The following is a 13,670-nucleotide window of genomic DNA, read 5'->3' as shown; positions in this document are numbered from 1 at the left end:
AAATCAGATAATTACGTGCAGTCACCCATTGCCCACGCCCCTCAGTTTCCAACATGGTGCAAACTTCGCCTGCAGGAGCTGGCTTGGTTCATCCAATCTGGCTATGACAAGAAATGGGGTGTTTGACTGAAGAGTTCTATAGACACCACCTCCCTGCTTATTTTATCAGCATATTCTAAACATCCTCCTCTTAACCACCCTTTAAGGCTAATGCTGCGTGAAACATGCTTAAATCTGTCTTCTCTGGGGGGATGGGGAGTGGAAACGCGTGGACAAGTGGAATGTTCTATAAACAGAGCAGGAATGCAGGAAGTTTGATGGATATGCTTTTGGTCAGGGAAGCAATGTTTAAGTGCCAAGCTGTTAACTCAATTTCAAAGCACATTTTTAATTACTTTCTTGTAGAATGCTGTTGCAAGAGAAGAGAAGCTGTCTGCTGAGGCAGCTGGAGGAAGCTACACGTTTAACCACGTACTTGCACTCCCAGCTGAAGAGGTTAGTTCTTGCATTATTTAGTGCTGTTTGATTAACTGTGGATGGTTTTGTTCAGTAACTGAGTTTGTTCATGGTGTTTCTCATTGTGCTGTGTGGTATATGCATATGTTATCCATAAATAGAGAATATGTAATCAGGAAGCGATTTTTAAAAACTGAAATAGCTTGAAATTATGGGCGACCTCGTGGTGCAGCAGTTATTAGCACTGGGATCCAAGGTTGATCCTGTCATTAATTCAATCTGTGTAGAATTTGCATATTCTCTCTATTAGCATTTATGGTTCCTCCCAATCTGTGAGTCAGGCTGGTAAGTTAATTGGCTACAGTAAATTAATTAGTGTAAAAACCAGCAAAAGGAAAACCCAGAGGGAGTTGATGTGGATATGTGAGAGAGCAAGTTGCAGGGATACTGCAAAATACGAGGTGGATTGGTTTTCCAGTGCCATCTGGATTTTTACCCAGACTGTTGCAAAGTTATTCCCACACAGCAATGTTATAAATTTTCCAGTAGATTTGCACATTTAAGAAGAGTGCAGGAAAAGGGTTCCAATGAGTTCAAATAGAGTGGGCTACAGCACTCTGTGAGATAGACGCTGAACCACTGATTTTTTAAAAAACAGATGAAGAGTGGGTTATCAGTTTTACTGTAGTGGGATTGCTCTCCTGACAAGTTGGCATGGACTCGATGAGCTGATTAGCCTCCTGTGTTGTTTCAAGCATAAGATACTAATCTGGAGTCAATAACAACTGTTGTATTTTCTAACAGAAACATAACCAGTGCCTTTTGTGGAAAGAAACTTGCCCTTCTTACCTAGTATGGCCTTTATGTGTTTGGACCCACAGTGTGGTTGAACCTTAGTTGCTCTAACGACTTGCCAAGGAAGGGGTTCAGACTGCCGGAAAGTTAGTAGTCCTCATGGCTCCCCTTCACTCACACAGTTCTCATCTGCTTGATTCAACTGGTAAATACCATTAAACCATGAGATATAGGAGCAGAATTAAGCCATTTTGCCCATTGAGTCTGCTCCACCATTCCATCAGGGTTGATTTGTTAACCCTTCTCCCCATAATCTTTGGTTCTCTTACTAATGAAGAACCTGTCAACATTCGCTTTAAATATACCCAATGACTTGGCCTCCACAGCTGCCTGTGGTAATAAATTCCACAACTTCACCACCCTCTGGCTAAATAAATTCCTCCTTATTTCTGTTCTAAAGGTACATTCTTTTGTTCTGAGGCTGTGCTCTTTGACCCTTGACTCTCCCACTATTGGAAACATCCTGAAGAGTAACTTAGTCTTGCAGAGGGTGGTGGGGTTATGTTATCGGTGTTGGGGAGCAGACCATAAATTGGGGAAAGCAGAACTGTGGCAATTCCCTTGTTCAATCTATTTGACTCTTGCAATGTTATTGAAAGGTTCCACTTGATCTATTCTCAACGTTGAGGTTATCTGCACAATTGGTAGTAACAGACTTACAAAGTGCTGTGGTGCAGATGGCCAATCCCAAGCATTCCGGAGTGTAGGAAGGGGATGGTTAATGGATTATAGTCATTACCCATTGAACACACATTCAGAACTAAATTATATTCTTCTTGTTGCAGCTTAACCGCTAGTTCTCTCACGGTGTCATCTGGCAGCAGCAGAGGCTCACTTGCATCTAGCTGTGGATCACTGGCTTCTAGCCGAGGATCTTTAAGCTCAGTCAGCTTTACTGATATATATGGACTTCCTCAATATGAGACTGACAGCTCACTGGATGTGGGATGCTACCTACAGTTCGACCTACTTCCGTTTGACACGATAACGAAGGACCCTTCATTCATCGACCATTTTGGACTGCCTAGCATGAATAAGCCAAGGAGATCACTGGATCCCCCACAGTCCCTAGCGTCACTCTCCTCCAGATCTTCACTGTCTTCCCTCTCCCCTCCAAGCTCCCCACTCGACACCCCATACTTATCTGCTTCCCGTGATTCTCCCCTGGCCCAAATGAACGAGGAGTTTGAGGAGGTGGTTGGGAGATCAGAGTCAGACAGTCTCCGAATACAAGCCCAGGCTGTTTGCCAAGATTTGCAGGAGGCTGCATCTGGAAGTTCACTGGGAGATATCAAAGTATCACAAGAGCTGGGCCCTAGAATGAGGCCTCCAGTCCAAGGTAAGATAACATTTCTAAGTTTCATTTAAGCTTTATTTCTTTGGCCTAAAACTAGATTTTGTCACAATTATTTGAATATTAAGTTGTATTTTTTGTGTATGAGGACTTACCTCATTGGCAATATATTGATTTATATATTGAGTGAAATTCTTCCAGCTAACAATAGCATTGGAGAGAGATAGGAACAAACAAGTTAGAAAAGTGTTTAATTGGAGTAAGGAGAATTATGAGGCTATCAGGCAGGAAATTGGAAGCTTAAATTGGGAACAGATGTTCTCAGGGAAAAGTACAGAAGAAATGTGGCAAATGTTCAGGGGATATTTGTGTGGAGTTCTGCATAGGCACGTTCCAATGAGACAAGTTATGGTAAGGTACAGGAACTGTGGTGTACAAAGGCTGTAATAAATCTAGTCAAGAAGAAAAGAAAAGCTTACAAAAGGTTCAGAGAGCTAGGTAATGTTAGGGATCTAGGAGATTATAAGGCTAACAGGAAGGAGCTTAAAAAGGAAATTAGGAGAGCCAGAAGAGGCCATGAGATGGCCTTGGTGGGCAGGATTAAGGAAAACCCCAGGGGATTCTATAAGTATGTGAAGAACAAGAGGATAAGATGTGAAAGAATAGGACCTATCAAGTGTGACAGTGAGGAAGTGTGAGAAAGAGGATGTGCTGGAGCGTTTGGAAAGCATCAAGTTGGATAAATCGCCAGGATTGGATGAGATGTACCCCAGGCTACTGTGGGAGGTGAGGGAGGAGATTGCTGAGCCTCTGGTGATGATCTTTGAATCATCAGTGGGAACAGGAAAGGTTCCAGAGGATTGGAGGGTTGTGGATGTTGTTCCTTTATTCAAGAAAGGGAGTAGAGATAGCTCAGGAAATTATAGACCAGTGAGTCTTACCTCAGTGGTTGGTAAGTTTATGGAGAAGATCTTGAGAGGCAGGATTTATGAACATTTGGAGAGGAAAATATGATTAGGAGTAGTCAGCATGGCTTTGTCAAGGGCAGGTCGTGCATAACGAGCCTGATTGAATTTTTTGAGGATGTGACTGACTAGAACTGGCTTGCCCACAGAAGGCAAAGAATGGTTGTAGATGGGTCATATTCTGCATGGGGCCGGTGACCAGTGGAGTGCCTGTTCTGGGACCCTTACTCTTCGTGATTTTTATAAATGACCTGGATGAAGTAGTGGAGGGATGGGTTATTAAGTTTGCTGATGACACAAAGGGTGGAGGTGTTGTGGATAGTGTGGAGGGCTGTCGGAGGTTACAGTGGGACATTGATAGGATGCAAAACTGGGCTGAGAAGTGGCAGATGGAGTTCAACCCAGGTAATCGTGAAGTGGTTAATTTTGGTAGGTCAAATATGATGGCAGAATATAGCATGAATGGTAAGACTCTTGGCAATGTGGAGGATCAGAAGGATCTTGGGGTCTGAGTCCATAGGACGCTCAAAGCAGCTGCACAGGTTGACTCTGTGGTTAAGAAGGCGTATGGTGTATTGGCCTTTGTTAATCGTGGAATTGAATTTAGGACCCGAGAGGTAATGTTGCAGCTATATAGGACCCTGGTCAGACCCCACTTGGAGTACTGTGATCAGTTCTGGTTGCCTCACTACAGGAAGGATGTGGAAGCCGTAGAAAGGGTGCAGAGGAGATTTACAAGGACGTTGCCTGGATTGGGGAGCATGCCTTATGAGAATAGGTTGAGTGAACTCGGCCTTTTCTCCTTGGTGCGATGGAGGTTGAGAGGTGACCTGATAGAGGTGTATAAGATGATGAGAGGCATTGATTGTGTGGATAGTCAGAGGCTTTTTCCCAGGGCTGAAGTGGTTGCCACAAGAGGGGACAGGTTTAAGGTGTTCGGGAGTAGGTGTAGAGGAGATGTCAGAGGTAAGTTTTTTATTCAGAGAGTGGGGAGTGTGTGGAATGGGCTGCCAGCAACGGTGGTGGAGGCGGATACGATAGGGTCTTTTAAGAGACTTTTAGATAGGCACATGGAGCTTAGAAAATTAGAGGGCTATGGGGAAGTCTAGTAATTTCTAAGGTAGGGACATGTTCTGCACAACTTTGTGGGCTGAAGGGCTTGTATTGTGCTGTAGGTTTTCTATGTTTCTATCACTAATGTTTTGGACACTCAACCCTCATCACAACACAATTGATCCTTTGGACATTAAAATATCCACCTGTGGTAAGGGGAATGTTCCAGTATCTCTAGGCTTCCTTCAATTTCCTTCCTATTGATCTTCAGGTGAGAATGCAGATGGATGTTATATTTCTAACTTGTTTACTACCGTAGCATAGCTCATGGGAGCAAGAGAGTGTTAACTATATGTCTTTATGATTGTACAACCTTTCTGCAATAATGTGTGTTGAGAAATCTGGACCACTAGTACTTGAAAACAGAGATCCACAATGAGTGGCAAATGTAATATTGCCAGTAAACAATATCTTAACTTCAGGTTCCTCAAAGCACCTTTCTTTCATGTATGCCTTTGGACAGCAGGTCTTTAAAGGAATGAAAACAGAACATGCTGGAAGAACTCCTTATAGGAAGAATGTGGAAGCTTTGGAGAGTATGCCTTATGAGGAGAGGTTGAGCGAGCTATGGCTTTTCTCTGGAGCGAAGAAGGATTAGAGGAATCTTGTTAGAGGTGTATTAGGTGATAAGAAGCTTAGATCAAATAGTCAGCCAGTGACTTTTTTGTTCTCAGCACAGGAATGGCTGATATGAGAGGGTTTATTTTTAAGGCTTCTTCTTGGGCCCTTGCTAACCTCCCATCTCCATCATCCAAAGTTGATGATGTGGTTGAAGTTCATCAATGTTTCTGTAATCCAGTGTATCCACTGTACAGGGGACTGGCCTTTACTGCTTCACCAGAGTCCCGTTGTTGGCCTTACCTGTTTCCACCTCTTGCAACGGGGGATGTAGGGTTGGTCTTTGAGAGCAATTGAAACAAAGTATGGGAGGCTATCAGAGTTCGGCTTTTTACACAGAGGGTGGGAAGTGCATAGAACGTACTGCCAAAGGTGGTGGTTGAAGCAGAGATATTACGGACTTTTTAAAGAGTCTTTGGCATGTAGCTGAAAGGAAAATGCAAAAGGGCTTGATTGATCTTGGAGTGGGTTGAAAGGTCAGCATAACATGATGGGCCGAAGGGTCTGTATTGTGTTGTACTGCTGTATGTTCTACTCTGTTCCTCTCCAAAGATGCCAGCTGACCTACAGAGTGAATGTTTTGGATGATGACATTGCATCCGGCTGTGAATCACTGGCTTGCAGCTCAGTCATTTACAGTGAACATAGAGAGGAGCAGGGGATTACTGGGTGGGGACTTGGAGAAACGGAAGGACACAAGTGGTGGTGGTGGTTCTGGCTTAGGAAAGGAAGCCAAGGTATGTCTGGATGAGTGTGAATAGGAAGAGACAAATGAAATTTCAAATATCGGATGTGGAGAGAAGTAACAAACAATTCTAGAACTGACATCCAGGCCTGATATTGTGGACACTGCATAGTGCCAACTCAGAAGATGAGGTGATGTCCCTTGAATTTGCATTGGAACATTTAGGAAGTCCAAGACTGCAAGGCCAGACTCCTGGAAGTCGAAAGTCAGCTTTGAAGAATAAACAGAGATGTCCTCAAGATGGTCACCCCAATTTGCATTTGGTTTGCCTTGTATGTAGGAGACTACGCTCTGTACATTGAATGCGATTTACCAAATTGGACGAAGTAAAGTAAATTGCTGTTTTTTATTTCAGATTCTGGTACCTGCAGTTCTTTGCTTTAGGTATTGAATGGAAATACCAAAGATATACGTTCCAAATGTGCCAATGAAATGAGTATTAAGAGATGCAGTTAGGGACAAGTTTCTGAACCTGGAAGTCCACAATGAAAAACACTGAAACTTGTTTTGTTGAATCTGTAAATTGAAGCACACTACAAGCTCTGTGATCTGGCATGCCAATAAATCTCCAGAAACCGGCATTCTAGGGGAGTACCTAGAGCAGATATTTGGTTACTGTTGAGAGAGGACCTTGGTCAACACTAGGATTCTCCTTGCAGTGGAGATGCAGCTAGGGGAGAATGTGGGGCTGACATAGTCCAGTAACCTGGAATATTACATTACCCAACTCTGGTGGTTCGGATGCAGATACCCGAGCTTTAACAGGGTTGACAAGTGGTCGTACCTACCAGTTTTTGCCACCTCATGGTGATGTCCAGTAAAACTCAGTAAGGCCTGATTTTGATCAGCTCCTCCTCACCAAAGGAGGTGGTTAGTAAGCATGATAAAGGTGGACCAAAATGCAAACCATTCAAGAGAGGCTTGAAAGAGAGTTCGCTGCCAGTGCTGGGAGCAAGGAGTAACACTTAACCATGGAAATACCCAGCAGGTCAGGCAGGCGTTTAAAAATAAAAGTTATTGTTACTTATTGTGGCCTTGAAACATTAACTCTTTTCTTTGCCTATTTTGTACCAGCTGAAATTGATACTCGATAAAATACACGTAATTGAGATGTTAAGGCCGGATGCATGGACGTGTTTTGTTGAAGCAGAGGATTCCGACTGCTATATGTGTCATAACGGCACTGAAAACATTTCGGCTGATGTAGGGTCTTCAGGGCCTACTGAGAGCGATCTGCACTGCAGTGCATTTTCACTGAGACTGCATTAACACGCTGCGCTTCCTCTCTTTTCTCCAGTGGTAACTCTGCGCACGGATGGTGCCACTAAAGCGAGCCGAAGAATGAGAAAAGTCTCCACAGGATTATCTGATGATTCTCTTGCTACAGACAGTGGAGTCTTTGAAGCTTTAAATAAAAGGTGATAATACTTATCTGAAAGTCAGGCTGGAAGGACTGGAAAAAATATATACGGCTGGGATTTTGCAAGTGCCTCACACTGAGTGATGATTATTTATGGAGAGATCCAGTGATGGTCTTCATGTGATAGTTCTCCATGGAATTTCTCATAATTTCCAAAACTCAAAATTGCCCTCTCTTCACTCACTCCACCCACCCCCTCGCTCTCCTGCGACCTCTCGCTCTCCCGTGCCCCCCCTCGCTCTCCCACGCCCCCCTCGCTCTCCCACTCCCCTACAAAGATCAAGATAGTCTTTGAAGTGTAATAAAAATTTCTTATCTCTCTATCTATTCCTTGTTGCTCTTGACTGATTAAGGTTCCCTGTCCTCCCCGATAAAGATATAGACAATAGCTGGGGCATTTCGCTACTTACGTTAGACTGAAGAAGCTTTGTGACCCTCCCTGGAGCAAATTCGATTCCAGAGGATATTCAGGCAAGGTGTACAAGTTCAGTTTGACATCTGGTGATAATGTTGCCACTGAGTTAGTGGTTACTGCAACTAGAAACGTAGAAAACCTACAGCACAATACAGGCCCTTTGGCCCATAAAGTTGTGCCGAACATGGCCCTACCTTAGAAATTACCAGGCTTACCCATAACCCTCTGTTTTACCAAGCTCTATGTACCTATCTAAAAGACTCTTAAACGACCCTGTCGTATCTTCCTCCACCACCATTGCCGGCAGCCCATTCCACGCACTCACCACTCTCTGAGTAAAAAACTTACCCCTGACATCTCCTCTGTACCTACTCCCCAGCACCTTAAACCTGTGTCCTCTTGTGGCAACCACTTCAGCCCTGGGAAAAAGCCTCTGACTATCCACATGATCAATACCTATCGTCATCTTGTACACCTCTATCAGGTCACCTCTCATCCTCCATCGCACCAAGGAGAAAAGGCCGAGTTCACTCAACCTATTCTCATAAGGCATGCTCCCCAATCCAGGCAACATCCCTGTAAATCTCCTCTGCACACTTTATATGGCTTCCACGTCCTTCCTGTAGTGAGGCACAGTACTCCAAGTGGGGTCTGACCAGGGTCCTATATAACTGCAACATTACCTCTCAGCACCTAAATTCAATTCTATGATTGATGAAGGCCAATACACCATACGCCTTCCTAACCACAGAGTCAACCTGCGCAGCTGCTTTGAGCGTCCTATGGACTCGGACCCCAAGATCCCTCTGATCCTCCACACTGCCAAGATTCTTACCATTAATACTATATTCTATCATCATATTTGACCTACCAAAATGAACCACTTCACACTTATCTGGGTTGAACTCCATCTGCCACTTCTCAGCCCAGTTTTGCATCCTATTAATGTCCCGCTGTAACTTCTGACAGCCCTCCACACTATCCACAATACCTCCAACCTTTCTGTCATCAACTTACTAACCCATCCCTCCACTTCTTCAACCAGGTCACTTATAAAAATCAGGAAGAGTAGGGGTCCCAGAACAAATCCCTCAGGCACCCCACTGGTCACCGACCTCCATGCAGAATATGACCTGTCTACAACCATCTTTGCCTTCTGTGGGCAAGCCAGTTCTGGATCCACAAAGCAATGTCCCCTTGGATCCCATGTCTCCTTACTTTCTCATCAAGCCTTGCATGGGATGCCTTATCAAATGACTTGCTGAAATCCATATACACTACATCTACTGCTCTTCCTTCATCAATGTGTTTAGTCACATCCTCAAAAAATACAGTCAGGCTCGTAGGCACGACCTGCCCTTGACAAAGCCATTCTGACTACTCCTAATCATATTTTCCTCTCCAAATGTTCATAAATCCTGCCTCTCAAGATCTTCTCCATCAACTTACCAACCACTGAGGTAAGACTCACTGGTCTATAATTTCCTGAGCTATCTCTACTCCCTTTCTTGAATAAAGGAACAACATCCACAACCCTCCAATCCTCCGGAACCTTTCCTGTTCCCATTGATGATTCAAAGATCATCACCAGAGGCTCAGCAATCTCCTCCCTCACCTCCCACAGTAGCCTGGGGTTACATCTCATCCAATCCTGGCGATTTATCCAACTTGATGCTTTCCAAAAGCTCCAGCACATCCTCTTTCTTAATATCTACATGCTCAAGCTTTTCAGTCTGCTGCAAGTCAGCAATAAAATCACCAAGACCCTTTTCCATAGTGAATACTGAAGTAAAGTATTCATTAAGTACCCCTGCTATTTCCTCTGGTTCCATACACACTTCCTCACTGTCACACTTGATAGGTCCTATTCTTTCACATCTTATCCTCTTGTTCTTCACATACTTATAGAATCCCCTGGGGTTTTCCTTAATCCTGCTTGTCAAGGCCTTCTCATGGCCCCTTCTGGCTCTCCTAATCTCCTTCTTAATTTCCTCCCTAGTAGCTTTATAACCTTCTGGATCTCTAACACTACCTAGCTCTCTGAACCTTTTGTAAGCCTTTCTTTTCTTGTTGACTAGATTTATTACAGCCTTTGTACACCATGGTTCCTGTACCTTACCATAACTTCCCTGTCTCATTGGAACGTACCTACACAGAACTCTACACAAATATCCCCTGAATATTTGCCGCATTTCTTCCATCCTTCTCCTTGAGAAAATCTGTTCCCAATTTAAGCCTCCAATTTCCTGCCTGATAGCCTCATAATTCCCCTTACTCCAATTAAATGCTTTTCTAACTTGTCTGTTCCAATCTCTCTCCAGTGGTATTGCAAAGGAGATAGAATTTTGATCACTATCTCCAAAATGCTCACCCACTGAGAGATCTGACACCTGACCAGGTTCATTTCCCAATACCAAAACAAGTACAGCCTCTCCTTTTCAATAAATAATTACAATGTAAAGAGACTAATGTTATGAGTGAGTATGTAAGCTTGTAAATTGACATTATCCTTTATAATTATGTATATTATTGTTCAAATGATTTTATTTGCAGGCCTGATGATACAGAAGAAGCTCTGTACAATAATACTTCCACCACATTTGATTTGCCACAGATAAAAATGGGACTTGTGTAAGTGTCAATGTCTCTGTTGATCCCTGAGAATCTAGTCTTTGATCACCAAGTCTTTTTATAAAAGTTTGTTTGTGGGGGTGGGGTGTGGAATTTTCTGTTCCTGGGTTACATATGTTCCTGATGCTTGAGATGCTTCCCAGGAATATCACAGTTGACAGTAAATAAGCGCCTTAATAACTTTGTTAAAATAGTTCACCAATGTATTAGTATATATAGTGTAAGCAATATATTTAAATAAAGAAGTCAGTGGCTATTCTACTTCTGGATGATTGAAACCCAAGTAAATAGTGTAATAGGTTACGTAGTACTTTAAAATCCTTTAAATAAGCACTGAACAATAGACCAGAGCAGTGAATACGGTAGAATTGTGGATAAATTGCTAAACTATTAAATTCAAATTACAAGATTTTAAATCCCACTGTGGTGATTTAGGATTTGTAATCAATTTAAAATATTTTGAAGTAACATTATAAGTTACCCTGAGGCTGAGAAATTCTTATTCAGAAACCTAACCCATTTATTCATGTCTTTTAAGGAAGGCGAAATGTCACTTTAGCCATGATCAATTTCTGGTATTTCTCATCTCCATCACAGCTGGGGTGGGCAGTAGATACCAGCCTCAATGATGGTGTCCACATCCCAAGATTGGATGAGTTTAATAATCTATTTGACTTTTAGACAGGCAGATAAAAAATGCATCAGATTTTGAGAGAGTTCAAATGAAGAAATTTTGAACAATAGAAATGATATTCAAGGATATATAAAGTTAATGTATATTAAATACAATTTATTGTGTTTTCTCCAATAGCATCACTAGCAGCTACTGAATCCTCTAACTGCACACTAATTTTTGTTCCATTATATGCCCTCTCTTTTGCTTTTATCCTGTTTTTGACCTCTCTTGACAGCCACAGTTGCCTCATTCTCCATTTAGAATACTACTACTTCTTTGGGATGTATCTATCCTCCGCCTTCCAAATTGCCCCCAAAATTACAGCAATTGCTGTTCTGCCATCATCCCTGCTAGTGTCCCCTTCCAATCAACTTTAGCCAGCTCCTCTCTCATGCCTCTGTAATCCCCTTTACTCCATTATAATACCGATACATCTGACTTTCACTTCACTGTCTCAAACTACTGAGTGAGTTCTATCATATTATGTTCACTGTCTCCTAAGGCTTCCTCTACAGGTTGAGGGGGGACTTGATAGAGGTAATTAAAATTATGAGGGGGATAGATAGAGTTGACGTGGATAGGCTTTTTCCATTGAGAGTAGGGAAGATTCAAACAAGAGGACATAAGTTGAGAGGTAAGGGGCAAAAGTTTAGGGGTAACAAGAGGGGGAACTTCTTTACTCAGAGAGTGGTAGCTGTGTGGAACGAGCTTCCAGAAGAAATGGTAGAGGCAGGTTCGATATTGTCATTTAAAAAAAAATAAAATTGGATAGGTATATGGACAGGAAAGGAATGGGGGGTTATGGGTTGAGTGCAGGTCAGTGGGACTAGGTGAGAGTAAGGGTTCGGCACAGACCAGAAGGGCTGAGATGGCCTGTTTCCGTGCTGTCATTGTTATATGGTTATATGGTTACATTAAGCTCCTTAATCAAATGTAAAACATAGAAACTTATCATGGAGAAATTCTCTACCTGAAGGATTTTCAGTGGATAGTTCTGTTTGGCTGTTTAAAGAGGAAGTAGATATTTTTATGTAAGATTGGGTAATTGGAGAACTGTCCAAAAGAGGACATGGGGCCTGAGGTAGATCAACCATGATTATATTCCATAACATGGCAGGCTTGAGGATCCAAGTGGGCTCCTCCTGTTCATAAACAAGAGAAAATCTGCAGATGCTGGAAATCCGAGCAACATGCACAAAGTGCTGGAGGAACTCAGCAGGCCAGGCAGCATCTACGGAAAAAAAAGTACAGTCGACATTTTGGGTCAAAACCCTTCAGCAGGACTGGAGAAAAAAGCTGAGGAGTAGATTTGAAAGGAGGCAGAGAGAGAGAAACACCAGGTGATAAGTGAAACCTGGAGGGGGAAGGATGAAGCAAAGAGCTGGGAAGTTGGTTGGTGAAAGAGACAGAAGGCCATGGAACAAAGAAGAAAGGGGGGTTGGGGGAGGTGATGGGTGGGCAAGAGGACAACATGAGAGAGAGACAAGAGGATGGGAAATGGTGAAGGGGGGGTGGAGGCATTACTGGAAGTTTGAGAAACTGATGTTCATGCCATCAGGTTGGAGGCCACCCAGATAGAATATAAGGTGTTGTTACTCCAACCTAGGTGTGGTCTTATCCCAACAGAGGAGGAGGCCATGGATGGACATATCAGAATGGGAATGGGAAGTGGAATTAAAATGGGTGTCGGATGGAGCGTAGATGCTTGGCGAAGCGGTCTCCCAATCTACATCGGGTCTCACCAATACACAGGAGGCCACACTGGGAGCACCGAACGTAGTAAATGACCCCAAGAGACTCGCAGGTGAAGTTTCACCTCACCTGGAAGGACTGTTTGGGGCACTGAATGATAGTGAGGAAGGTGTAGTGGCAGGTGAAGCACTTGTTACGTTTGCAAGGATACATACCAGGAGGGAGATCAGTGGGGAGGGACGTATGGACAAGGGAGTTGTGCAGGGAGCGATCCCTGCAGAAAGTGGGGGGGGGGGGGGGGAGTGAAAAATGTGTTTGGTGGTGGTATCCAGTTGGAGGTGGTGGAAACTTTGGAGAATTATATGCTGGACGTGGAGGCTGGTGGGATGGTAGGTGAGAATAAGAAGCCTATCCCTGGTAGGATGACGAGAGGATGGGGTAAAAGCAGACATGCGTGATCATACTTTTTTTAAACGCTAAGGGTAGTTGGTTTTGAGCTTCTGCTAAAATGATATTACAGGAGCTTGGTATGATGACCTTTATAGAGTAATTTGCTATTTCTGATTAGTTTAGCTAATATCTGATTCCAAATTTATGTTTTGTGATTGAACTTAGCACCGTAACAAGCCGCTTAGGGACTTTCCAATGATAACACCTTGTTGGCATGTCCCATGTGTCAAAGACATTTTTGATAGTGAGTGATAGAGTGAGATGGGGATAGTTGGCAGTATATAACTATATATAAAGTGTACTTTTTACTTAATTATCTAATAACAATGGCAGGATTAAC

General features: G+C 43.1%; 1 protein-coding gene across 1 annotated transcript in view; it reads left to right on the top strand.

Moving 5' to 3' along the window:
• wwc3 (WWC family member 3) overlaps positions 1-13,670 on the top strand; it is a 246,468-nt gene that overhangs the window by 207,031 nt on the left and 25,767 nt on the right. Inside the window, exons 10-13 of the mRNA XM_073045887.1 lie at positions 406-495; positions 2,097-2,650; positions 7,344-7,464; positions 10,435-10,512. Coding sequence (XP_072901988.1) covers positions 406-495; positions 2,097-2,650; positions 7,344-7,464; positions 10,435-10,512 — 843 coding nt within the window. The remainder of the gene's footprint in view (positions 1-405; positions 496-2,096; positions 2,651-7,343; positions 7,465-10,434; positions 10,513-13,670) is intronic.

Source organism: Hemitrygon akajei, chromosome 5, assembly GCF_048418815.1.
Source record: "Hemitrygon akajei chromosome 5, sHemAka1.3, whole genome shotgun sequence".
NCBI classification, from domain to species: domain Eukaryota; kingdom Metazoa; phylum Chordata; class Chondrichthyes; order Myliobatiformes; family Dasyatidae; genus Hemitrygon; species Hemitrygon akajei.
Note: the sequence above shows the minus strand (reverse complement) of the source record. Positions and strands in the feature narration are given on the sequence as shown.